This window comes from Dendronephthya gigantea, unplaced genomic scaffold (genome assembly GCF_004324835.1).
Source record: "Dendronephthya gigantea isolate DGI-Jeju-01 unplaced genomic scaffold, DenGig_1.0 000095F, whole genome shotgun sequence".
NCBI classification, from domain to species: domain Eukaryota; kingdom Metazoa; phylum Cnidaria; class Anthozoa; order Malacalcyonacea; family Nephtheidae; genus Dendronephthya; species Dendronephthya gigantea.
The window spans coordinates 786,572-812,808 of NW_021163105.1; the positions used below are offsets into that span (position 1 = coordinate 786,572).

Sequence of the window (26,237 nt, forward strand, 5' to 3'; positions counted from 1 at the left end):
AGAGTATCATTAGCAAATTGCTCCTTGTTGTGATGAAGGTCGTCTGTATGCCCCTGTAGGACATAATTTTTGAATCAACAGTAACGTAGACTTGCTCAGCAAAAACTGACAGGTTTGTGTACATAAAATTGTATAACGTATTATATTACCAAGGATTATATTCATCCGTGTCTCATTAGGTGATTATCCCCAGTTAATTCCCTTAAATGATGCTTTTTATAGTTCAAAGTTGACCGACTGTGGCTTTTGTATGAGCAAAAGCATAACAAATAAATTAATTTGGCTGATGGGTTTCTAACAGGTCACAATTAGTGTTTTGTTTTTTATCATTATTTCCTAATTGAAATTTGTCATGATAGTTGAATCATTCAACGTTGCAGGTCAAAATGAGGGTGAATACGTGGTGTAAGTTTGCTATTCCAAGAAAATTTCATTTCGCTATAAATCTTGTTCATAGGAACATTATTAGCCTGTGATTTTTGTATTGTTTCATTTGCATTCCTTTGTGCATTTTTTTGACACTCTAATCCTGAAATAAACAATAATTAAAAAATATCTTTTACCATATGATATTGCTGTATTGCTCTTATAGTCCAGAATACCACTGAACAGCAAATATCATGCAAATCACAGACCCTATAATGATATCTGAGTTGTGCGATCAAAGTTTTCTTTCGAATTGCCAATCTCGTACAGTTACAATATGTGAAATTTTATTTTCCAAAAAGTGACATATCTTTGTGTTCCTATTTTTAGTCTGAACTTTGGTGCAAATAAATAAAACGAACGTTGCGTAGAGACAGCCTAATGGAAGCCTGAGGTAAAATACTTTCTTATAATGGATCTTCAATTTAGCACAATGGATCATTAATTTTCTGCGTCTCTCAAATATCCTAAGTATTTCTAGTGCAGTACTTTACGAAAGCTTTGATGCAAGCCTAATGGTTTGGGAATCTACAGTATAGCCTGAGGTAATTATACCCTCTCCTTAAATTTATGAACACGAAATATGTTGTATGATTACTTTGTGTTCCGTTCCTTTTCTATCCTGATTTACCCATTCTAAAGACAGTATTGTGCCTCCATGTATCATTGTAACCCCAGATATCGACGTATATAACACAAAAGTAACATGAAAATAGTTGTATATTGCGATGTTATATCTGTGTTTCGTCTAACTCTTTTAACTCTTGACTCTCTGAAATGGTAATGACACCACCCACGTTTTTTATATGGTAGAGATTGATTCTCCGTAAACAACAGTTTACTTGGAATGTACAATATTATTATCTTCATTATCAGTTGAAAATATTTTCACTTCAATACGTTCTCATCTGGCTCTGAATCTTATGTTATGCAACCGAGAAAAGATTTATATCGACACTCCACTTCATTTGTACCCATTATAGAATAGTGCAATGCGATTTCATTTTCCCGAAAATATCAAAACCACATGCAAGGGTAAAGTAAAAAAAATCTTGAACGTATTAGTATACTTAGTGATTAATGATTTGTCTGAACTCTTACAGACTGTGCAAACCTAGGATTAGTAGAAATTGCAAAATATAGACTTTGGTACATTTAACGAAGGGACTTCCTCTGAAATTTTACTCTTAAGAATACTGGCAAAATCCAGAAGAAATACCTTTGCGACGTTCTTGTCATTTTTTCCATGATTTATTTCCTACAAACCTCTAAAAGTATTGTTATTAGTCCGTCTGCGTGAGGTTTATCAACATTCAACGATCTCCCATTGACCTTTTAGACAGTATTTCATGATATCTTTAAACTTGCCAATCATTTAAATAGCCTCAAGATACGAACAATGTTGATTTTGATGATAAACTATATATTTTTCAAGTCGTGAAGAAAAAAAATTGTTTGGCATTTCCTCTCAGTAAAAGCGTAAGGCTTACGTAGATTGTATCTTCAGACTATAACCAAATCATTATAGAACTGATGACAAATATATCTATTAAGTAGGTAAATGTTTTATTAATAATAACATGTCCCAACAAATGTGTAACATATATTACATGTTATTGTAACTGATCTAGGAAATAACATGGTAAACTATACTGAGTACCGTTACGCGCGCCAGCAACTAAACACATAACATTTTTTCGACGGAGGGGACAATTTTTTCTTCAGTTTAACGTTTTTTATATATAAAAAAAGGCATACGTACAATGTTAGAGTGTAAATTCATCCTGTACAAAAGACAGAAGTCGTTTGTTTGATTTCACACTGGCATTAATTATCCCTAATGATTCTAATAATTAGGTCTTATTTAGTGCTATTATATCTAATTAGTTCCAGCGAAGACTAACGTTGAAATATTACTGTGTAAACACGTAAGCAATATTTCATGTCAGATCACATGAATTTGGGATGAAGCTGCATGGTGGTTACTATATACGAATGTTTAATGCGTCTTTCTCATGCATTACAGAAAATCATTCTTTTAAATTGAAACACTGGGTTTGATTATCGATTATGGGATCATATTTCCATTCTTTCTTGTGATACAAAATTTATAAATCAATTTTCAGCTGAAATGATGTCTAACACATGGGGTCAAAACTTGCTTCCCCACACAAACATCGTCTAGACTAGTAAATGTTGTTGAGTTTTTGTAATGTGCACGATTCAAGCTGTTTATCACCTATATGGTTTATCTTTTCTCTTTATCAGTTGGGATTCTACCAGGCTACATACTGTTGGGAAACGCACTCACTAAATAGACGATATAATATTCTATGGTATTCAAGCTCCTTTCAGAATGATGTAATGCTTACAGAGATACCATCTTGTTTGGAATTTAACGTCGAACATATATCAGTTCAGTTGCTCCTGCAGGAACGTAAAGATATACCATTTGTGTTGTCAGTATATAGACGTCGTGAATTCATTGGATAACATCTCAAGTGCTCTGATATAACGATTTTACAATCTTTTTTGTGAAAGAAGTTCACGAAACTAAGTGAAACGAATACTATAGGTAAGTTGCAGAACGTTTTTCTTACTATTAAATGTAAAGACAAAATATTACATAGTTCTATATAGAACTATATAGATCTTGAATTTTACTATTCACATCACCTGAGTTCATCAATTCAATTTGGTTGTGCGTATAGTGTTTATAAATTTTGTTTGTTTAAAAGGTGTAGAAGTCGGATTATAATATAAACAGGGCCCGAAATCGGCACATTTAATTATATTAACCTATATGCTCATATACAACAGCAAATTAAGGCCAGAGCTAAAAAGTCAAAAGTTCTTTTGAAAAGCTTTTACAAAAGTGTCGAGTGGTTCCAAAAAATCTGTTATATATCTACACGTCCATCATTATTACGTATGTTTGTGTTGACATTTGGAATGAATGGATCATTTTACCCTAATGCATGCATCAAGACCGTAAACAATGTTTAATCTTGTTCATTCCTCTCTGATCGAACCATCAACCAGGGTAAGCTGAAGGTGCTTCCTTTTTATGCATCTCCAAGAATTTTAAAGGGAAATGGATAGATTTTGTTGGTACTTGTATTCTTAAATGAAACTTATTTTATCCGTTTCTTATTTCCTCAGACCCGTAATCCGTATAAAAGCAAATTCTGCCAACTTCGAGAACAATTACAGCGTGTGAAAGGTATGTAAAAGCCTGGATACCATTTTTTTTTTAATTTCCGTACGCATAGGTTTCAATGCAATTATTCCATCTCTGTGTATACATTTCATGTTCGCATCGTTTTTCGGAAATAGTTGGTTGCAAAATACAACGCTTTAAACAAGCGATGTTTAAACGAAGACGAGCGGTGTTTAGGCAACATCTGCTGTTGTTTTATCTTTTCAAATCAAGAATGCTTTAATGCTCGAGGTTAAAGTGCTAGTTCGTGATTATCATCTTCGGTCAGCACTATTATATGTAAAACATGATTACTGTTCCGTCGTGAGGCCAATAATGGTCAGATTATCCATGTAACCAGCAAAAATCCACAAAACATGTGTTTATTTAAATGAATTATTTTCCCTTGCGGTCATTAATTCAGCTGTGCGTGACGATTTATAAACAGTAAAGTTTTATTCCAGTCGCACGCTATGCTGTTAAAGTAAATACACGACAATTAACGAACAAGGATCGTCGAAATTAATTCCTTCCGTTCATCGCCATACGTTCTAATTCATTTGATGTTTCAATCTGCGTTCCATTCCCTTGCATACCTGTGGCGCGCAAACACACGTAAAATGTTCAACTGACAAATCGACAGCACAGATGCTTTCTGAACAATCGCTGAATGGTGTAGAGACCCACCATAAATGTCCACCATTTTAAGCTATTAAGCTTTGAAACTGTATTGGTTATATCATTTTCTAATTACCGTATTCAGGGAAACAGCAGGCGATTTTTTGTGCCAAAAATATATCAATTCACCAGAGTCATTATTCAGGCATATAGAGAAAGAATTTCAATAACAAAATATTTAAAATACAAAGAAGTCCCCAAATATTTTTCTATATATGATCATTATTTCTTATCCGCAGCTGTTATTATATTTATGATTTTTTTCAAATCTCTAGATGTTTAATTTGCAATATAAAAATACAGACGTATATTATATTCAGGTCTCGCACTTCTACGTTGATGAAATGTGTGCCCTATATAAAGCTGTTGTGTTATTTTTAAGTCTGTCGAGATATTTTCATGTAACTGTATGAAGAGATGCATTCTTGCGTGACCTGGATATCTATCGGACGTATAATGAATACACATACATACATGGGTCACGGCTTTTGCATAAGTACTAATTTTGTTCCAAACATTGATTTGGTTATCAGTGACACCCTCAAGTTTTCTATCTTAGAACACACTTAAACCCATTTCAAGTTGGCTCGTTAAGTACTTTTACCCGGAAGACACTTGATAATCTCGTCAATGGCTTGGCACATTCTCCGTTAATCCATCATTTCCCTGCTAATAACACCGACGTTAATGCACTCTTTCCCGTCTGTTCTATGGTTTGAAACGTTGCGAGTTTGCTTCGGTGTTTAATTCTTGTTTCTAAGAGCTTTGTGGAAACATTTGTTTCTTGTCGTGTATTGAGTCACGGAGACACAGGTTCTAGGAATTTATTTCTTAACCTCCTCGTACTTGCATGTTTATATCTTTGATGGTTATCTTTCATGATCTTCTGTATACTGCGACACGTCCTCAAATGTTTAATACACATATTTTGTTGCACAGTTGAGTAAAATTATTTATCCCCTTCGTTAAGATGAACGAGGAAAACAAAAGAGTGGAAAGAAGTGAAGATTTGCGATGGGGTTGGCGTTCAGTCAGACCAAGATGTTTACAATGGTTCAATTCGTCCGTAGGACTGGTGGTTATTCTGGCATCTTGCAGCGTCGTTTATGGTGGGTGTAGTGATGACCCGTTTCAATTACACGAGTCGTTATAATGATATATGGCATCTTATAGTTCTTGTGTAAATAACTTTGAGTGCCTTTTATATCATAACTCAGTGAACTTTGATGTCACTTAATTTTATATAAGTAGAGATATGTTGTTAAGACTGGGCCCGTAAGGGGTCTGATTCTGGAATGAAAGGCCATGCTACACGGTGCAATTTTTCTTCCAACTTGCAATGCAATTCTACTTTTGAGAGATGTGTGTTAGGTAACAACGAAACTTTTGTGTTTGAATACACATTATTGCACGTTTATTGCACTTCATCCACTTTTCTTTTGCTAGACTCTTCACTAATTTTTACATCTCTTAGAAGTAGAATTGTATGCGTTGCAAGTTGCAAGAAAAATTGCACCTTGTAACAGGGCCTTTAGGCTTGGCTAAAGGCTATTGGAAAACGTCCCTCGCGAAATAACTTTAATGTTTCATTCTCAACAGGAATGACTGTAAATGGCTTTAATTACGCCGCTATTCCATCCCTTGAGAAACAATTCCACTTTAACAGCAAGCAAACGGGGCTCATGTCATCAATCAGTGATATCTCAAATATGGTCATGACAATCATTGTTAGTTTTTATGGCTCATTTGGAAACAAACCTCGCTGGATTGGACGCTGTCTGTCGGTCGTTAGTCTTTCTTTGATTTTGTTCTCTGTTCCTCATTTTATGATCGGAAAATATCAACCTCCTGCAGGTATAGGTACCTCGCTTTATTTTAGATTATTTTATCTTAAAATGAACTTTGATAAACGTTATTCCTTTTTCTAGCCATACATTCATCGCAATTCTGTTCAGTAAACGACAATTCAACAAACAAATGTGAAGATAGTGAATCTATTTCATTCTCTTGGTCTTATTTCATCGTATTCTTGGCGTCTCAAGTCATTGCCGGCGCTGGTGGAGCTCCGATGTTTAGTTTATGCATCGCATACCTCGATGAAAACGTCAGCCCTAAACATACCTCCATATTCATTGCAATATATTACGTCTCTGGTTTTCTTGGTCCAAGTATTGGCTTCGTTATTGCTGGTCAGTTACTCAGTACCTACGTGGACATAGATCAGGTCAGTGGTAATGTTACCAGCGTAATGTTCCTTTGTATTCAAACTGAAATTAAAGCCTTATTCTGATATCATTTTCCCCCAGTCTCAGTGGCCCGATATGTCGACTAGTTGTACACATTATCCTTGTGTTAGGTCCCGGCCTAGCTTAACCTCCTTAACTTAAGTTAAACGGATTTGTTTTTATTGACCCGTAAAGGTGTCTTCACACGATCCAATTTTGTTGGATCTGATTTACTTCTGATGGATGTTTTATAGTCTGTTGTCTTGTAATGTATATGAGCAACAAATCCACCGAAGCCAGTGCACTACAGCTTCATCAATAACCGACTATATTTCATACATCAGAAGTTATTTGGATCCAACAAAATTGGATCGTGTGAACAAACCTTAACACTGGCAGGACGCGTATTTTAATGAGTATTGCTTCAATATTTTAGCCTGAAGGTTTTAACCTGAGCCCCCTCGATCCGCGATGGATTGGCAATTGGTGGATTGGATCTTTGGTCGGCGCTGTAGTTATCTTCGTGCTAGCTTTCGTCATCATGGGGTTCCCAAGACAACTGCCACGCGCCAAAATTCAGCGCGAGGAAGCGATACGAAATAAAGAGATTCCAGCTCACGATGAAAAGATCTCGGGAAATCTCAAGGACATTATACCAGCAACGAAGAGTTTGATCTGTAATCCAGTTTACGTTTTTCAGACCCTTGGTGTGTGGGCACAGTAAGTTCTATATTATGCATAAGATTGAACTACGACAAGAGTGTCGTATAACTCGTATTGAACGTCATAATAGCGAGTTTAAGATGCACCAAATCTACGACGCGGACGTGACATGAAAACTGCTACTACTGTTATTTGTTTTACATACGGCTCTGATATAATTTTCATTACGGATTTCATGGAAAGCTGTAGAAATTAGAGCAGTGTCACTTTCGTGAATCTTAAACTGACTATGCTGACATTAACACTGCACCTTAACACGACTGTAATCACCCATGATAGAGATTTTATTTGAGATGAAGATTCACTACGAATGTTCACGTTTTGCAGAGTTGTTCTTGGGTCTGGTGTTGGTCCGTTTCTCTATAAACTGATCAGAACTCACTATGGTGCAACTCAAGCTCTTGCTGGAATTGGTGTGGGGATGATTGTTGGCATTAGTAGTACATGTGGGACATTGATGGGTAAGAAATGCATGAGATCGTTGCAAGAATTCTTTACGAAACAAGAATATTTGAAAGAAAATTTTGTGATATTACAGGCTCGTTGTTTGGCACCAAAGCTAAAGTGAAAAACAGCTGTAAAGTTGCGGCAAAATATTGCTTTTATTTACAACTTGTTGGCATGTGGATGACGTTCATGTTTCTTCTCCCTGGTTGTAATGATATCAAAGTCCCAAACGAGAGAACGAACAGGTAAAGTTTTTAATAATATAGTGGGCAATGAAATGTAGAACGCTAATAGCTTATAGCTCCTCACTCAATTAATATCATACATAAATTTCAGCACCTGCGATTGCGACGGTGTGAAATACGTTCCTGTATGCAATCATAACATCACGTATTACTCCGCTTGTCACGCGGGCTGTCCACGCCAGAACTCGACATCCAAGGTAAATATTTTAAAGTAAACAGCTGGGACTGTTGTATGAAAGCTGGATAGCGCTATCCACCACCGGATAGTGCTTTTTTCAACCGTTCTAAAAATGTTTGAAAAGCAATAAAATTTCAGCTTTGCAACCAACAATTATTAAAGAGGATTCTCGATTTAGGAATGCTAAGATTTAACCAAAGTTATACCGAACAACGGGCGATTTTAAAGCGATTGAAAAAACCACTATCCGGTGGATAGCGTTATCCGGCTTTCATACAACCAGCCACTATAGTACATGTCTTTCAACTCTTTACTTGGCTGTCATTCCAGTGATATACAAACTATGATTACCGCCCCGTTCTAGTAATGGAATGTATTTAATATAGAGTTATACAAACTGCTCCTCGGGGAGTTGGACTAAAGATGAGCTGAAACTTGGTGTTTGCGATCAGGACTGTAAGAATGTTTATACTTTCCTAGTTGGCTTTACCTTACTATTGTCGTTAAGCTATCTCAATGATATTCCTGGTAAAGTCGTAACGATAAGGTACGCTGTTTACGAAGTAGCATAATGAATGGTTGTTGAAAAGAATGTACTGTTGAGATATTCTAACTAATTCGCCCATATTTTTTCTTGTTCTTACAGGAGTGTGTTAGAAAATCAACGTTCATACGCTCTTGGTCTTCAGCTAGTAACGTGGCGTGCTTTGGGCAGTCTGCCAGCTCCTGTTATCTTCGGGTCATTCATTGATAGGTCTTGTATATTATGGCGAGAATCCTGTGGCCAAAAAGGAGATTGTTTGGCTTACAAAACTGGAGACGTTGTTTTCGTCATCATCTCATCATCACTTGTTCTTCAAGGTAAGTCTGAAATCCGTCTTGCTATTTCGGCCTGAACTACTTGAAAACATAGATTGTTCTTTTTAGTATTGGCCATCTTATTCTTCCTGCTGTGTTGGTATTTTGCGTGCAAATCCAGTGCAGAACATGGCCACGATGTTGGTGCATCTTCCGAAAGAAACGGAAGTGTTTCCAAAGGTGATGGTATTTCTTGCTCGAAGGAAAACGGCTTCGATAATCCTGTTGGTGCGAACGCGATCATTTGCGACGAATTTGAAACCAAATTTTGAGGCAAACATGTTGATATATATATAATAAATCTCTAACATGCAGTTAATACATCTTACAACTTGTAAAATGTTCGTATTTGGGGCAGGAACATGATTGGTTTTCAGTTTCGCGTAAATCATATTAAAATATGCTAGTGATTTTACGGTATTCTTTTATACCTGCGCTATTGGGAAATGATATGCGCTCAACTCGATTCGAGTCTTGTGCGTTTGTTGTTCTCGTTTAATTTACAACGAGCGGGCGAACCTGAAGGATCTCATAGAATGCATATGGTAGGTGTACGAAATTAGGAAGGTATTTTGAACGGTAACACTGCCAGTAAACCTTGGTTTTTTTAAGTTTAATGCATTATAAATGGACAAATTTACAGATAAATCTTTAGGTTTAATCACTTTAATGCATTATAAATGAACAAATTTACAAACAACTGTAATAATTCGCGAACCAATGCCTTTACTTACAGTCGCAATCACTAACATGGTCGTCGGAAGAAGTACCCTGTACGAGAATCGCACCGGAGGAGAATATCGGCCAGGGGGGGGAGAGGAGCGAAAATAATCTCCAATTTCTTGAAACAACGTTTTATACAAAAAAGTTTATTTCATTTATATTCAACTCTTTTGTTTCTCCTTTCCGTTAAAATGAGTCGAAAGCAAACTCCAAGTGACTTTTTAAAGCAAATTATCGGCCGTCCTGTGGTCGTGAAACTGAATAGTGGTGCAGATTATAGAGGTAATAAACTATACGTTTAATAGTTATTTTATAGTCAATTTCATGTACCTAATAGTATGAACTTTTTCTTATCTGTACGTTATGTTGCAGGTGTCCTGGCTTGTCTTGATAGTTATATGAACATTGCTTTGGAACAGACTGAGGAATATGTGAATGGACAGGTATTCCAGTTAATAAATAGATGTAAAATGGCTATTGCCTGTATTGGAAATGGTCTCTCCCACTGATGTCAACTGATCAATAAGAAAGTCTTCTCTTAATAGAAGATTTAAGCTTGATTTTCAATAGTTTACCTTAAATCTTTCCATTGATCAAAAAAGGACTATCTCATTGATCAGTAATTGATGGTATTTTCACTCAAACAAAATTCAAGTAAAAATACCATCCTGAACTTTTACTTGTACTACTCCAAGTACATTCTGGACAGGCACCTGTAATAAACAGGATGCTGTCTTGAAACTCACTATGCAACAGTAAAAATTATAAAAGATATACCATTATTGATGGAGAGGATTTCCCATTGCAAGATGCAATAGACAAGAAACTTATAAACTTCATGTTGGTCATTCTTCTTTCAGTTAAAAAACAAATATGGTGATGCTTTCATTCGTGGAAATAATGGTAGGCTTCAGAAGATGCATTTTGTAAACATATACTTTCAATTGTTTAATGGCTATTTATTTATTTATTTTTACATTAGTGTTATACATTAGTACACAGAAAGCAAGAAGATAGAATAATATTGAGACACAAATTTACGTTGAGTGGAGTTTCATTTGGCATTCTGGCAAGCAGATTGACATCTGAACAGATTGCATACATGTATGTGTTTTCAAGTGAAAAGAACTGCGGCCAGTTGTACGAAGGCTGGATGCTGCTGTCCACCAGTTAGTGATGTTCTCAACCTTTCTAAAAATGCTTAGAAAGCGATAAAATTTCTGTTTTGGGACCAACAATTGTTAAAGAGGATCCTCAATTTAGGAATATTAAGATTCAATCAAAGTTATTCCTAACAACAGGCGATTTTAAAGCAATTGAAAAAACCACTATCGGGTGGATAGCACTATCCGGCTGTCATACAACTGGCCCCATCTGTGTAGATGTATTGTTTCATAAATGTACCTGTACAGTCGTTAAAATCATATCAACTAAGAGATACATTGCTTGGCCTAATAACTATGTACAGGTGAAGTTTTTGTTTTACAAGTAAAAGTTTCTTTTCCATACATACATTGAAAAATAAGTATAACCTAAAATTAAAAAACCTAAATTCTAATTATCATGTTTCATTTTCTATAATTATTTTAACTGCATCAATTATATTTTCAACATTATGATCAGGTCTTCTCATATGAGGTTGAAATTTGATATCTTTGTGGACATGATCAGGCATTTCAACTAAACTATCTAAGTTGGCTTTCGAATGCACACCGGTGGAAACCAATATTGATATAACATCCTCCACAGTAGACAATTTATTTCCTGTGTCCTTTTTCATATCCTCTTTGTACAAGTTTCCACCGTAGATATCAGTATCAGGATTGTCTCTAAATTGTAAGCATGCTCTTTAAACTATGACATTTTAAAGCAAATATGATTTGATACCAGCGACATACCCTATGACATATATTCTCTTGAGGAGATGCGACGAATTAGGACCATGTTTACTTTGCAAATATTTCTCAATTAACTTCTCAGCATACTTGAATGTTATCAGAAATGGTTTGCCAGTTATCATGTTATATTCCAAAGAACGGCCTGTGACTTTCTACAAAAAATGACCGTCTAATTTTAAATGCATTCACCCTAATGATGGGCAAAGTAATAATAATTCCAACCTGATATAATGATTCCAGGCAGAATAGAAATGCACCATGTCCAAATCTTAAAATATATTCAACATAAAATTTTAGAAATTGCTAAACTAAAACACCGTATAATATGTTTATTTGTACCTTGGTAATGGTGCCTCAGCAATCCACATTAGGTCTGTATTGCAAGCAACTACAGGAATATGTCTCTCTGGTATTTGGTTAAGACATTTTGATGGGTTGCCATTAGAAATCAGCAGGTCTATGCACAACTGAAGAACACTCTCCCATCGAATTGGTTCACCCAATAAAACTATCCCTGTATATGTAATATAAGGGTAAACTCTTGGCTGTTTCTTTGACATGGTAAGGGAGCTAGAGCTCATGGCAATGGTTAACACAATGTTTAGCAAATACCTTCAATATCTGCAATTTTCCTCTTTGATTGACAATCCTGAGAAAAATTATCATTAATTTTTTTAGCATCTAGGCAACAGTGCCATTAGGCCTAAAAACCAGCAATACTAAACCCAATGTGTTATATAATGCTTACATTTAGTGTCTCATAACGCCTTGTTTTGTCAACCATGTCAAGCAGTGGATATGCTATTCGAATGTCATCAATTTCACAGATATTTTTGAAACCAAGAGTGAAAGTGGTTAAGAAAGATTATAACTTCTGTTCATTCAGTTAATTATGAATTATAAGATAAATCTGATACAAGCTAAGAGATAAAGAAGGATATGAGAATGCTGTGGCACGAATATTTTGCTGCCCTAGCACTAAAACAAATTTATCAAGAAGACCTTCATACAGACGTAATGGGCTATGTGACAGCACCACTTGTTCTTCTTTCACCTGCAATAAAACTGATGGTAAATCTTGCCTTCATCTGTCAATCATACAAGAATTTCTCGATCTTATTACCTGAATGTCGAATATTTCAGATAGACTTTTCGCCTTTTCATGTTCTAATTGCAAACCCTGATTTGTAAGAAATACCACAGGAATGTTTTTATCATATAAAGCCTTGATTGATTCCCTTGCACCTGGTATAACTCGGCGACCACGTAGTAACACGCCATCTATGTCGCACAAAACTCCTGCAAAACGTTGCTTTCTCTCGGTTTTTGTACAGCAAATACTTCGAACTGTTTGTCTAAATATAGTTATGTTTCTTGGTTTCATGAAAAACATTTCATTTATAAATGACCTGTCAGCCGTCAGGCAGGTATTTGGACACAAGTGATTCAAAGATCAACAACCTGCCATGCAATTATTCTGCCGACCAGATCGAATCGTCAACGATTGTCCTAATCCAAAACCATCGTTTTAAAATGTTTCTTTCCAAATTTCTAAAATTTTAAATAATTGAAAATATTTTAAATATGAATTGTTGCAAATGTAAACGGCAGCGAGATATTTTTCCGGGAAAAGTGCATGGCAAAATGCTGGACATTTTTTTCGAAGGAGGAAGGAAGAAGAACTTTCTTAATACTAATGGTGGAAACACCGAGCAATCCTTTCGCCATTTTGTGTCCAACGTGTTTTCAAAATCATTTTTGCGAAAGTAAAACTCGATTTTTTTTCTTCAAAAACATGAGTGTGGATCCTTACGGACCTGCATCGCAAACACTGACGTTTCTAGATACCGACGAAGCTGATTTTGGAGCAGATACGCAAGGAAGTGCATATGAATTTACCGATTTTACAGCGCCCTCTCAAACGCAGACGCAGTCTCAGGCCAGTCAGCCGGTGACAGAAAGTCAACAAGATGAAACGCCTGAGAAAGAGGAGGCCAACAAAGAGAAATTAACCAACGGAGAGGAAGAGAATGAATCAAAGGACGTTACCAATGTAACGAAGTCTTTGGGAGAATTAAACTTTGAAGAAGACGATGATGAGGCGTACTATAGTAAAGATCTTCCTTCTCATGCTTGCAGGTAATCTACCTTTTATATTTTATCAAAATATATATTTCCTTCAGCAACTAATCCGGAAACACTTACTTACACAAAAAAAATGGGATAATAGTCCTGTAATATTCAAAATATATTGTATATATTTTGTTTTTATACACATTTTGTCTGATTTTAGTATTTCTATTAAATGTCAGTTGAGTTTTTATATCAGAAAACATTTGCTTTTTATGCCATGCAAACTGAGATATTTGGTTTTTTAATTGTCAATCTCTTAGATACTGTGGTATACACGATCCTGCATCTGTTGTCCTTTGTAATCATTGCAAGAAATGGTTTTGTAATAGTCGTGGTAACACTTCTGGAAGGTACAGTATGTTAGAATAACTGTAGAAGAGTCTGTCATGCATTAAATTTAGCAGAGTGTTTCAGTAGATAAACCCACAGTTTTACTAAACGTTATTAAAATTCACATCTAAAGAAGTATGACTAATATGGGATGCTTGAAAGAAAATATACTACTGTAGGTCTAACAAAAAGCTGACCCAGAAATAAAATGTTATTCTAGAGGATAAATAACTTACTTGAATTGATATATCTATGGTTGTGCCAGTATGTAGGTAACAATGTAAATATAGATATCAAATAAATCTGTAAACAGTTCAGATATGAATGATAATAGATTATTGTTTATTATTTTCTTCCTTGCGGTCCGGATTCGTATTTTAGTTGTTTCCTGCAATCTGATTGGCTACGTGAGCGGTCTGTATGAGGCTGTACGGACCGCGCGAGATTTAAAAGCACAGAGCCAGCGCTAAAATAGGAATTTGGACCGAAAGAAAAAATGAATATATTATTTACCACTTTAGTCGTTCCGTATAGGGAAATATTTCCCTCAGTCTCAAAAACGTCTCTCGAGGGAAATATTTCCCTATATGGACTTCCGATCTGGTAAATAACATATATATATTACCCACGTTGGACAACCATGTGTGGAATATCTTTTCAGATACTTAAGGCATGAACTCAAAGTATTTAATTCATTCTACTGGGGTCTGAAAAGCATTTTCTCATTTAGTCACATCATCAATCATCTTGTGAGAGCAAAACACAAGGAGGTTACATTGCATAAAGATGGACCACTTGGTGAAACTGTGTTAGAATGCTACAACTGCGCCTCAAAGAACGTCTTTCTCTTGGGATTTATCCCAGCAAAAGCTGATTCAGTTGTTGTGTTACTTTGTCGGTGAGTGCCCTAGTCCCTGGCTTAATATAATATCTACACAGAGAGTTTAGAATGTTATATTTTATTCTGTCATTTCTAGGCAACCCTGTGCCACACAAAGCAGCCTAAAAGATATGAACTGGTGTGTATTTTTAAAAACAAATCAAGTCATAGTTACAATTCTAGACCACAATAGATCAACACAGTTATTGCTTGGGATTGTATTATTAATTTTTTCCATCATTCAGGGATCCAACCCAATGGCAGCCGTTGATAAACGATCGTTGCTTTCTATCTTGGTTGGTCAAGATACCTGCAGAGGAAGATCAGATGCGAGCCAGACAGGTTAGCTTTGTTATATATGTTCATAATCAACTAGTTTCAAGCTTCAATCTGATGTAGCTTTCACAACTTAAGTTACATGTATTCCTGTTGCAAAATATGATGTGTTGGATCTTCCTGTGGTAATTTAATTGTACTAGGATCAAATTTAATTTTTTTGTCAATTATCATTTCTTCTAGATCAATGCTCAGCAAATCAATAAACTGGAGGAATTATGGAAAGTATGTAGCGACTGTTTTAAATCAAGCATATTTTAGTTCTCACTTTCATAAACCATTTTCACCTTCCCACCTTCATTTTAATTCAAAAACTTGTTCTTGTTTATTAGAACAATCCTGAGGCCCTCTTGGAAGATCTAGAAAAACCAGGTGTTGATGATGAACCTCAACCAGTGATGCTACGGTAAGTTAACAAAGTACAAAGAGTTTTTCCTGGTTACTATGGTTGGATAACCATAGTACTAATAAAGATATTATTTGCAGATATGAAGATGCATATCAGTATCAGAATATATTTGGTCCACTTGTCAAGCTTGAAGCAGATTATGATAAAAAACTCAAAGAATCTCAGGTTAGAAATGCTTTGCTTTAGAGATCACAATTTATATAGGCTAGTATCGTGATCACGGTACAGTGTATTAGATTTATAGTTAAAAGCCCAGGATAGTAGTGTGATTGTTGAACAGTGGAATTAGGATTAAATATATCATCATTTTTATAATGTGCTTTAATATATAGACTCAGGATAATATTGTGATCCGTTGGGACATTGGATTAAACAAGAAACGTATTGCATACTTCACTTTCCCAAAAGCAAATGATGATATTCGGCTCATGGCTGGTGATGAACTCAGAGTGCGCTATGTTGGAGAACTACACAAACCATGGCAAGGTGTAGGGCATGTCATCAAGGTTCCAAATAGTATCCTCCAGTAAAATTAATCTTGCTTCCACCAGATTAGATACTTTCGAGTATTGCTAACACCACATAATTAATTTCAATAATAAGTTATTTTTATTTTTTGTCAAAGATATTGTACTTAACCTAGTATTTCTCAGATTTTGGAGAAGAAGTAGGGATTGAATTGAGAAGTAATTTGGGAGCACCAATCGAGTGCACACATAATTTTTGTGTAGACTTTGTCTGGAAATCAACATCCTTTGACAGGTACAGTGAACTTGTTTCTTTCGTAGTTTAAGGAAGCAGTAGTTTGTATTGTGATCAAATTGTTTTCTCTTCCTTGCAGGATGCAAGCAGCCATGAAGACATTTGCGGTGGATGAGACTTCAGTCAGCGGTTATATTTATCATAAATTACTTGGCCATGACATGGAGGAACAGATTGTGAAGTGTACCTTGCCCAAACGGTTCTCAGCACCTGGTTTACCAGAACTCAATCATTCTCAAGTATACGCTGTCAAGACTGTCTTGCAAAGACCTCTGAGCCTCATCCAGGTACCATCACTGTTCTAAATAGTTAGAGTAGGATTTTTAACTAAGCCTGGTTAAAGTGTACTGTAAAAGTGTCTGTGGGCACAGTTGAAATTTTACATTGGTAAGCCCTTAGTTTTACTTTTTAAATAACATGTACTGTTTTATTTCCCTCAAATATTTCCACTAAAATTCTTGGGATCTGCCTTTGCAAATTGTAGTACAACTGTGATTTGCCAATATAAACCAGGTCCTTGCTTGGGATTGTACCTGTTTTTTGCTTCATATTTCATTTTTCATTTAAAGGGACCACCAGGTACAGGGAAGACTGTTACATCTGCTTCAGTTGTCTATCATCTTGTACGGCAAAACATGGGGTATGAAATGTGTCCATTTCTTAATACTTTGTTCGCACTGCGTTCCACTAAAGTTTCCTTCAGTGTCTTTATTCTATGTCGTATTTTTCTTCAGTCAAGTTCTGGTTTGTGCCCCAAGTAATATTGCAGTTGATCAGTTGACTGAGAAAATACATAAAACTGGACTGAAGGTATGTATTTATTTATTTATTAGCCAGTAGAAACTCTGCCAGTAAAGGAATCACCAAGGTCTTTAACCTCCCCATGCCCATGTTAAAAAATGTACATTATTGAGAATATGCTGTGCAAACATCCTGTGAAAAAAAAATATTGATTAGTAAAATTAGTAAATATATTGATTAATTAATGTAGGTTCAGTACCATCTCTTACAAAAAAGACTTCTTATTGCAATGTTTGAAGAACTCACAGAAGTTATGTATTTGTCAGGTTGTTCGTCTTTGTGCAAAAAGTCGTGAAGCAATTGATTCTCCTGTCGCCTTCCTGGCATTGCACAATCAAGTGAGAAATATGGACAGTGTTCCTGAGTTGCAGAAACTTCAACAACTGAAGGATGAGCAAGGAGAGTTGTCCTCTTCTGATGAGAAAAGATATAAAACTTTGAAGAGAAACTGTGAAAGAGAATTGCTTCAGGTAATAATAGAAAATGTGTTATTGTACCCTGGTTTATACATGTGTGGAAAAATTCAACGGACATTTTTCTGTAGAATGCAGATGTGATATGCACAACATGTGTTGGTGCTGGTGATCCACGCTTGTCAAAGTTCCGCTTCAGATCTGTCCTGGTGGATGAGTCAACGCAAGCTACTGAACCTGAGTGTATGATTCCTGTTGTTGTTGGCTGTAAACAGGTAGAGAATATACCTTGTGTCTGGTCCGGTGTAAATCTTTTATGAAGTTAAATATTTCATCTTCTCTATACAGCTTGTGCTTGTTGGTGATCACTGTCAATTGGGACCAGTTGTGATGTGCAAAAAGGCGGCCAAGTAAGTATTTGGCTAGAATTTGCACAATTAATTATTCAGTCATCATTTAATTATCAAATATTCCACTGTAGTGCTGGCTTATCTCAGTCATTGTTTGAACGTCTGGTTGTGCTTGGTATAAGACCAATACGTTTGCAAGTTCAATATCGTATGCATCCTGCTCTCAGTGAATTCCCGTCCAACTTGTTTTATGATGGTACTTTACAGAACGGCGTCACCGTTGGTAAATATGGTTTTTTCCAGCTTTGAGTTCTGACTAGATTTTACCCTCCAGCTGGTGTATGTTGGACAATACTAATACAGCATAATTTTTTCCACAGCTGAAAGAATGCAGCCAGGTATGGATTTCCCTTGGCCAGTACCTGAGAAACCAATGTTCTTTTACGCTACAACTGGGCAAGAAGAAATTGGATCTTCTGGCACCTCCTTTCTTAACAGGTTAGCACCTCCACTGCGACTTTTATTTCTGATTTTAAAAAGAGATAAATTTGCAGACATTTACATTTCCCATCATAATCTTGTCGTGTAGGACCGAGGCTGCTGCTGTGGAAAAAATTGCAACTCGATTTCTCCGTGCTGGTGTTAAGCCTGAACAGATTGGCGTGATCACTCCTTATGAAGGCCAACGAGCTTATATCGTCCAGTACATGCAGTACAGTGGCTCTATGCATGTCAACTTATACCAAGTAATATCTCTTTATTGCTGCTATACACCACTTGTTTGCACAGTATATGACTTCAGATATTTTTAGGAAATTGAAGTGGCAAGTGTGGATGCATTTCAAGGACGTGAAAAAGATTACATTATTTTGTCTTGTGTCCGTTCTAATGAACATCAGGTAAATGCATCTCAAAAAACAGGTGATGTTCATGTTATATGTATACTGAAGGAATATTTCGTCTGTGTTTCTTGTAGGGTATTGGCTTCTTACAAGATCCTCGTCGTCTAAATGTTGCATTGACTAGAGCCAAGTTAGTTTTGCCTTTTGTCGTTTAATATTTTACTCGGCTTGATATTTTACGCGGTACTCCTTTTTTGTATAGATATGGAACTTTGATTGTTGGAAACCCAAAAGTTTTGTCCAGGGTTGGTAAATCCTAAAGTTTCTTACGTATTTTATTTTGTGGCGACTCTGCTCAATCCTTCACAGATCTGCCTAGAATATTTTTTGTATCTTTACAATGTTTTATTTCTTTAGCAAGAATTGTGGAATCACTTGTTAAACTATTACAAGGAGAATAAAGTTCTTGTTGAAGGTTGGTCTTTTTTAATGAGAATTATTTGCAAGTGCTTAGATGGTTCTTAGAATTTTGAGATATGTTGATCATATTTATATAGGACCTTTGAACAACATGAAGGAAAGTATGATTCAATTCAGTAAACCAAGGAAACTTGTCAACAAAACAAACCCGGTAAGTTATGTTTCATATGCTGCAATCATTCTGAGAATCATTCTGTACCGACTATGAACCATTTCCCATTACCCTTACTCCATTCTTTAAAATCACAAGAGATGCTGTAACTTATATTCTTATGCTTATCATTCATAGGGAGGTCGCTTTATGAGTTCTACAATGTTTGATGCGCGTGAAGCGCTTATGCCCGGCCGCGTTATCGGTCCTGGTTTTGCGCCACAGATTGATCCTACGGCGACATACCAGGACGCTTACTACCGGACGCATGACAGAATGGGTTATATTGGTGCGGAGCGAACAGTTGCAGCTGCTGTTGGAAATATCCCTATTCCTGTGGGAATGTTTTTGCCACCTATGCCTCCCCAACCTCCACATAACTATTACAATCAAGTAAGTCCAAAACTTTTGTATCAGATTTCAGATTCCGCAGTTAAACTACGCCACAACTGGGAACTACGTTTTGTTATAGACAAGAACATTTATACTGTACCCTGTTTCAAACTATGTTTGTTTCATTACTATGTTTGGTTTTTAGGCCATGCCAGGTCGCCCAATGCCAGGTGTACGACAACAACATGTTTCTAATCAGTATAATCGCAACAACCGTGCACAAACTTCAAACAATAGACATCAAGTAAATCATGGTTCCTATGGCATGAATACAAGCCAGGCTAGTCAGGTAAGATGATAACTTAGGGAAAAAAATCTCCAACACTTGCCGCTGTTTGTTGATAATATATATTGTAATTACAGGAGGCCTCACAGCCATTATCCCAAGGTCCGCTTACTCAAGGTGGTATGTCTCAACCTATGGCATCTCAACCATTATCCCAACCAGAACTGTCACAGGTATGTAATGCAAACATCTGTAGTACTTTCACTATGAAGTCTTGGAAGCACAATTCTCTTAAATATTTTACCCTGTGGTTTATTCTTATAGGATAGTTACTTGGCTGAAGATTTTCACTTGAAGTCTCAAGGGGATGCAGTCCTCTCTCAGGATTCCACGTATCAAGGCGATCAGGGTTACATGAACTCCCTGCCTGATTACAGCCAACCTAACTATGCCTCCCAGTATTAAGTGCCCGTCTGCAGGCATGTAGGGGACCCATACAGTATCAGGCCTGGTTCCCACTGCCCTCATTCAGGCCAAGATTGGAGGGAGATGCAGTAAAGTAGGTGATTGTACCCTCGGAGAGTTGAGAACAAACCCTTTGTTGAGATAAGTTGAGATTTATTACAAGACCATTTCATCGTTCACTATTATTACCACTGAGTTCGTTATAACAGCAATAGCAGGCAACTACTGAATCTTGAGTGATATCATTTAGAACAGGAATGTAAAGAATACCATTGTGTCAATTATGATAAAGAATACCAAACTAGTATTAAACAGTTGAGACATAAGTTAAATATATGTCTGTCAGATAATGAAAGTGATGACCAATTCACTATATCCATTTCTAGTTGTTCGCAAAGCTTGTAACCACTCATTTTTACAAATATATCTTTAAAACGCATTAAAATAATTTGATTGTTGAAAACAGGTCTACGGTACCTACCATACTTGATATGCAACTATTCACATCGAATGCAAACGACATCATTTCGTTTGATGGTATTTAATAAAGTATGGGGGATTTGATGGCCGCTGTTCGTAAGATATCTGATATCTCAGGCTCACGTGGACTGTTCTTTTGCTGAGAGTAAAAGATTAAAAATTGCGTGAATTGTTTTGTTTTTTGCATTTTGTTTATTTTAGGATGTTTGTATTTACTTTTTTAGTCAAAAATGTCTGAAATGACCTTTGTGATCATGGTTACGACTTATGTTTACGATGAATATTCGCATATTTCGCTATATTTACCTGCACGTCAAGGTCCCAAACATTGATCAATGGTCCCAAACTAGTATTTAGTAAAAAGTTAGACGTTTAAAATGAAGAAATTTAAGGACAAACTTGGGAAAGGATCATCTTCTCATGTTAGTATTAAAAAACAAAGCTATGAAATTGCTTTATTCTATTATAAAATCGTACTTTATACAAGAACGTATTAAAATATTCACCATGTCCTTTTTTCTGCAGGTAGCTTTGATGGAGTGGACGAAGTATGATGATAAAATATTGGATTATATTGTTCATAGTGAAGAAAATAAGTTGAGGTAGGTATAACAGGGTGGGTTGAGAACCACTTTAAGCTGTTTTTCCCACATAAACCTGTAAATATAAATATTAATATTTCTACCAAATAGGTTGGCTTTATTGAGGAAAGGTGTCACACCTTTAAAGAAGAAATCTGATGGAAAAACAATGTAAATATTTCAAAATATATAAATATGAAAAACATGGCCCATCTATTTTGTATCACTGTCTCACGTGTTTTAGTCGGAAACTATCACTGATACTGTGACAAAAATCATTGTTGGTTGTATTATTGTACTGTTTTATATATTTATTTATTTATTTATTTTGCTTTGCCACTTGAATACAAAGAGATACTGTAATACAAACAGCACAAAGTTAATACAAATGCACTAATATTCATAAACTGATAAATCACATGGCAGGGTATTGCTACAACTCATGCCATGCAATTACAGAAATAACTGAATGTCTGAATTAAGATCACAATAGAGTCCTTCCAGTGACTCTATCATCTCTTTCAGGTTGGATGTTGCTTGTGAACATGGTCACGTTGAATGCCTTGAAGCATTACTAGAAAGGTGTCTGATGTTTGTACCAGTCAGTAAAGCAGGTTAGGAAAGTTGAGTGATTGAAGAGAAGCAAATTGAAAATCTCTTCAAAATAATTATTTTTTATCATAAGGTGGCTCAGCACTGCATACTGCCGCAAAATCTGGGAGTGCAGATTCCATTGTTAAATTATTGCAATATAAAGTTCGAGTTGGAAGTATAGATGCGGACAAGATGACAGCCTTGCATCATTCAGGTATTCAGCTGTATTAATTTTTGAAACCTTTTTGTGTATTTGTAATACATGTATCATATTGCAAATCCAGTCTATTCATTTTGAATTGAAGAAGATGCTAAATTTGTTTTGTATTCACAGCAAGCAAAGGCCATGTTGATTGTGTAAGAATTCTTATTCAAAATGGAGCAAAGTTAAATTCAAGAGATAAGGTTTGTTTACTTATTTGCAGTTTCTTTCAAGTTTCAACCACCAGGCATTAATGACCTGGGTTCACAATGACTGGGTTGAAATGAGATCACTCCACCATTGCAAATTATCTCATGAATGTTAAAACCTAACCCTTTTTGGGAATTTTATAATACTTCATAACAGAAGCCAATCTATTCCCTTTTTTCTGATGTGTAGAACAGACACTACCAAGTTTTCAATAAAAATTAACGTCTTTGTAAATATAGGATGGTAGAACACCATTGTTGATTGCTATTCAGGCTGCTCGGGAAAGTATTGTACAAATACTTGTGGAAAATGGAGCAAGAGTCAATGTCACTGATAGTGCACATAAGTAAGATCCTTGTTAAATTCCAGGGGCCGGTTGTATCAAGCCCGTTTAGCTTAAACGGTGGTTAAGTTCAAAATAGAAAGTAAGTCTATCGTTTATTCAACAAGCAAACTAAATGTTTTTAACCTTAATACAAAGATACTGTTTACAACTACATATTCAATGCATAATATTCAAGTTGACTTATTCAAGAGAGATGTAAGGGTTATCTAATCTTGATACAACCGGCCCAGATATTATTATTATTATAGACTACAAACATTATATGTGGCATGTAGAGTATTTTAAACCTCCTTTTTAGAACACCATTAATGTATGCGTCTTTGATTGGTCTGAAAGATGCTGTTTGTACATTGTTACAACACGGGGCTAATCCATTATTGAGGGATAGTAATGGTCACCAAGGTACGTACAATATGAACATTTTCATGAATTGCTAGCTGGTACATATAATATTGCATTGATGAAGAGCTTTTCATATTCCAGCTGAAGATTTTGCTCGGATCAGTGGATATGGTGAAATTTGAGGATAATTTCTGACACTCCAGTTTTACCCAATGGGATTATGGTATCTATAACCATACCTCTATTTTTGTATTAAATTATTGTAATTGAATTTAACTTAATGTAGTATGAATTTAGCTGCTGGTTTGCCAAACAATCATTTAACAAATACTTACTGTACTTACAATTATTTTTGTAGCTGAGGAATATATTGATGTGAGGACTTCAAGATGTAAGTGATTTTATTCTTGTTCTTATTCCTGCATTTTGAAAATCACAGTTCCATTGGCATTACTTTGCTGATGTAATTATTCCCCTTTAGGGATCTGTGATTGGTGTAATGACGGCTCCGATGTTGCTCAATGTTGTCTCATCCTGATTCAGCACAGATTCGGTGTAAGCTTGTTTCCTCGATAACTTTTTTATGTGGCACCTGGCACTGCTGATTTTATGCTTTGACTGTTTTAGAGTGTCTACAGCAGTGACGCTCATCTTCGGTATGTTGATGCATTTATTAAATTACTAAATTGTTCAGTTATTTTGTGCCCCACCATGACTTTGGTCTTAATGGTCATTTCGAAGTTCTTTACTGCTAAACAATGACAGGAGAATCATTAAGGGCCATTGTATTACAGTGCTTTTTTCCTTCCATATATATAGCCATCCATCCATTGATTATATATGTTTGGGCACAGCAAAATTGCATCCTACAATAGCACAGCTTGTACTTGTACTGTGTAATTAAAATTTTATCCTTAAAGCAATATTTCTTTAAATCTTAGTCACGTCATTAGAAGATAATCTTCTATTAATCCAACTTTTCTTATGATCTACTCAAAATGTTGACGACATTGGCGCCCATTACTTTGCATATATGACATAATTAAGTTGCCTTGCTTTTACCAAAAGCTTTTAGTGTATACTTTATGCAGACGTTTTTCTGGGGAATGATATAGCTGGCATTTGAAAAGTTGCATAGCTGCATCTTAAGTTGATCTTAGATGAACTAAAATAGTATTTTCTCTGCAGCATTCTGTTTCAACATTCATTTCCTCATCGCATCCTGGCAGGCTTGAAGCAAATGTTTGTTTGGATCAGGTAAAGCAGTTGTTTTTTTGTCTTCATCTTGATTTGGTCTTAGTTGTCCAAATTGCTGCATGAAAACATTGCATCCAACATCTAATATATGAGAAACTAACCAATTAACAAATAGGCCATGTGCTGTTGGTTTTGTATAGTCAGTCCAAAACAACACACATACATTGACTTTCTGAATGACTTTACTTGATTAATGATAATATGTACCTGCATGGGTGATTTGTTTCTGTATATGTATGCAAGCTTCAGATGATCATCTGTCTTTAACATGTTTAGGAGTTAGAAAGAGAAAATAACCGATTAAACACTCAACTGCCCACAATGGAAATGTCACACTCAACAAGGTAAGAATTAAGAATATAATGTACCGTGATGTGAAAACATTGCTTCAAACCATTTCATCGCAATCTATGTACTACATAAATTTCTGATTTACCTTGTACACCGACAATGCAAAATAAGAACTTAATAAAAAATTCTATTTTGTTACGTCTAGAACAAAGTAAACAGATTGAAGGAGGACATTAATTATAACAAATAACTGTTGGACAATCTGGTAGATTGAAATAAAAATATTAATATAAAACTTTAGTCAATTACATATCAAAGTGATGTCCTTCTGTTCCATTAATTTAAATTCAATTTTTTTTTCAAAGATGATGTGGAAAAAGTACAACAGGAGTTTTCGAGGGAAATAATGCATTAAAAGCAGAAAATGAGCAATTGAAAAATGAGCTGGTAAGATATATTTTAATTACAGACTGTGGATTTTATGCATTTAATTAACTTCTCTGAATAAGTTATATTAATCATTCCTACATAGATTGATATTAATGTTGATGACAGTATACCAACTATTCCTATAACAGTTTATCAGGAATTAAGGTAACTTAATTATATATAAACCAGTATTATAATTGATTGTTGTAATGTAACTATACAGGCCTAGACAAAATTGGTTGGTACAGGTTTAGGTCACTTACTCATCAGGTGTTCTCTTATGTAAAATAGGAATCGACTGAAGAAGAACTGTCAACTTTGAATGCTAGTTTTTCAAATTTAAAGAAGGAAAATGATAATTTAAAACGTCAGGTATGCATATATAGTGTTTAATAATGGGACCATGCATGCATGTTATGGCAATGCAGGTATATCATTAATGTAATATATAGATGTAATAATGCAATTGAAAATGGTTTGTTTAGATTTTGGAATTGAAACATCAAACACGGGATGAGCACAAATGAAATCTGAGCAGAAAATTTGTGCTTTGGAGGAACAAGTTTTAAGGCTTCAAAACCAGTTGATGGTATGAAACTACATCATCCTACTTTGTAATTTGATAAACTGCATTGTTAATACACTATATCTGCCAGGTTTTTAAATGCTATATTTGCAAATTCACACAGGAGGCAGATACTGAGCATTCCAAGACAATTAATGTGTATAGATTACATCTACTCAATGCACTACAGGTAATGAAATTAGCCTGGACTAACTTTAGCTAAACCAACTCATTTTAAAACAGAAATCATCAATCTTGCTGTAGGGAGTTATAAGCAAGGATGTTAAAAAAGCATTGGAACTTATTTGAAAATACGAAATGATGAGCAATTTTGTTGATGATCTGGATCATCGAAGGAAAAGGAATAGA

General features: G+C 35.5%; 5 protein-coding genes and 1 long non-coding RNA gene across 8 annotated transcripts; 5 read left to right on the forward strand and 1 right to left on the reverse strand.

Annotated features, from left to right (window-relative positions):
* Window positions 1–2,738: 2,738 nt before the first annotated feature.
* On the forward strand, window positions 2,739–9,417 carry LOC114533906 (solute carrier organic anion transporter family member 4A1-like). 3 transcript variants are annotated; one of them, XM_028555533.1, is made up of 12 exons: window positions 2,739–3,001; window positions 3,589–3,649; window positions 5,274–5,412; window positions 5,903–6,157; window positions 6,232–6,527; window positions 6,965–7,248; window positions 7,579–7,712; window positions 7,790–7,943; window positions 8,035–8,140; window positions 8,508–8,668; window positions 8,768–8,982; window positions 9,049–9,416. In XM_028555533.1, the coding sequence occupies exons 3-12, from the start codon at window positions 5,274–5,276 to the stop codon at window positions 9,249–9,251; spliced, it is 1,947 nt and encodes a 648-aa protein (XP_028411334.1). In that variant the 5' UTR covers window positions 2,739–3,001; window positions 3,589–3,649; the 3' UTR covers window positions 9,252–9,416. The 3 variants fall into 3 exon arrangements, with proteins under 3 accessions (XP_028411334.1, XP_028411333.1, XP_028411335.1); XM_028555532.1 differs by lacking the exon at window positions 2,739–3,001 and adding an exon at window positions 3,432–3,469; XM_028555534.1 differs by lacking the exons at window positions 2,739–3,001; window positions 3,589–3,649 and adding an exon at window positions 4,994–5,116 and having other exon boundaries at window positions 9,049–9,417.
* A 376-nt stretch (window positions 9,418–9,793) lies between these two features.
* On the forward strand, window positions 9,794–11,260 carry LOC114533945 (U6 snRNA-associated Sm-like protein LSm6). Its single transcript, XM_028555577.1, has 4 exons — window positions 9,794–9,984; window positions 10,075–10,145; window positions 10,563–10,605; window positions 10,685–11,260. Exons 1-4 carry the CDS (start codon window positions 9,894–9,896, stop codon window positions 10,717–10,719), a joined length of 240 nt encoding a protein of 79 aa, XP_028411378.1. The 5' UTR covers window positions 9,794–9,893; the 3' UTR covers window positions 10,720–11,260.
* On the reverse strand, window positions 11,249–13,190 carry LOC114533943 (haloacid dehalogenase-like hydrolase domain-containing 5). The gene is made up of 8 exons (XM_028555576.1): window positions 12,724–13,190; window positions 12,542–12,654; window positions 12,349–12,445; window positions 12,213–12,249; window positions 11,940–12,114; window positions 11,823–11,868; window positions 11,601–11,752; window positions 11,249–11,531 (listed from the first exon to the last, which is right to left on the reverse strand). Exons 1-8 carry the CDS (start codon window positions 12,991–12,993, stop codon window positions 11,264–11,266), a joined length of 1,158 nt encoding a protein of 385 aa, XP_028411377.1. The 5' UTR covers window positions 12,994–13,190; the 3' UTR covers window positions 11,249–11,263.
* A 115-nt stretch (window positions 13,191–13,305) lies between these two features.
* On the forward strand, window positions 13,306–21,005 carry LOC114533914 (regulator of nonsense transcripts 1-like). Its single transcript, XM_028555545.1, has 28 exons — window positions 13,306–13,739; window positions 13,994–14,083; window positions 14,794–14,961; window positions 15,041–15,082; window positions 15,189–15,285; window positions 15,463–15,504; window positions 15,612–15,685; window positions 15,766–15,853; window positions 16,021–16,204; window positions 16,342–16,450; window positions 16,530–16,737; window positions 17,020–17,090; window positions 17,185–17,260; window positions 17,518–17,721; window positions 17,796–17,939; window positions 18,013–18,074; window positions 18,146–18,297; window positions 18,395–18,512; window positions 18,604–18,760; window positions 18,827–18,913; window positions 18,991–19,046; window positions 19,119–19,161; window positions 19,274–19,331; window positions 19,414–19,487; window positions 19,626–19,880; window positions 20,026–20,169; window positions 20,244–20,339; window positions 20,431–21,005. The coding sequence occupies exons 1-28, from the start codon at window positions 13,396–13,398 to the stop codon at window positions 20,569–20,571; spliced, it is 3,384 nt and encodes a 1,127-aa protein (XP_028411346.1). The 5' UTR covers window positions 13,306–13,395; the 3' UTR covers window positions 20,572–21,005.
* Window positions 21,006–21,198: 193 nt separating this feature from the next.
* Window positions 21,199–23,508, forward strand: LOC114533830 (ankycorbin-like). The gene is made up of 9 exons (XM_028555437.1): window positions 21,199–21,473; window positions 21,577–21,653; window positions 21,744–21,803; window positions 22,158–22,246; window positions 22,318–22,440; window positions 22,561–22,631; window positions 22,878–22,984; window positions 23,283–23,386; window positions 23,468–23,508. The coding sequence occupies exons 1-9, from the start codon at window positions 21,429–21,431 to the stop codon at window positions 23,506–23,508; spliced, it is 717 nt and encodes a 238-aa protein (XP_028411238.1). The 5' UTR covers window positions 21,199–21,428.
* A 2,312-nt stretch (window positions 23,509–25,820) lies between these two features.
* Window positions 25,821–26,173, forward strand: LOC114533946. Its single transcript, XR_003688104.1, has 3 exons — window positions 25,821–25,892; window positions 25,993–26,058; window positions 26,133–26,173. It is a non-coding gene; the product is annotated as an uncharacterized LOC114533946 (long non-coding RNA).
* Window positions 26,174–26,237: the final 64 nt, after the last annotated feature.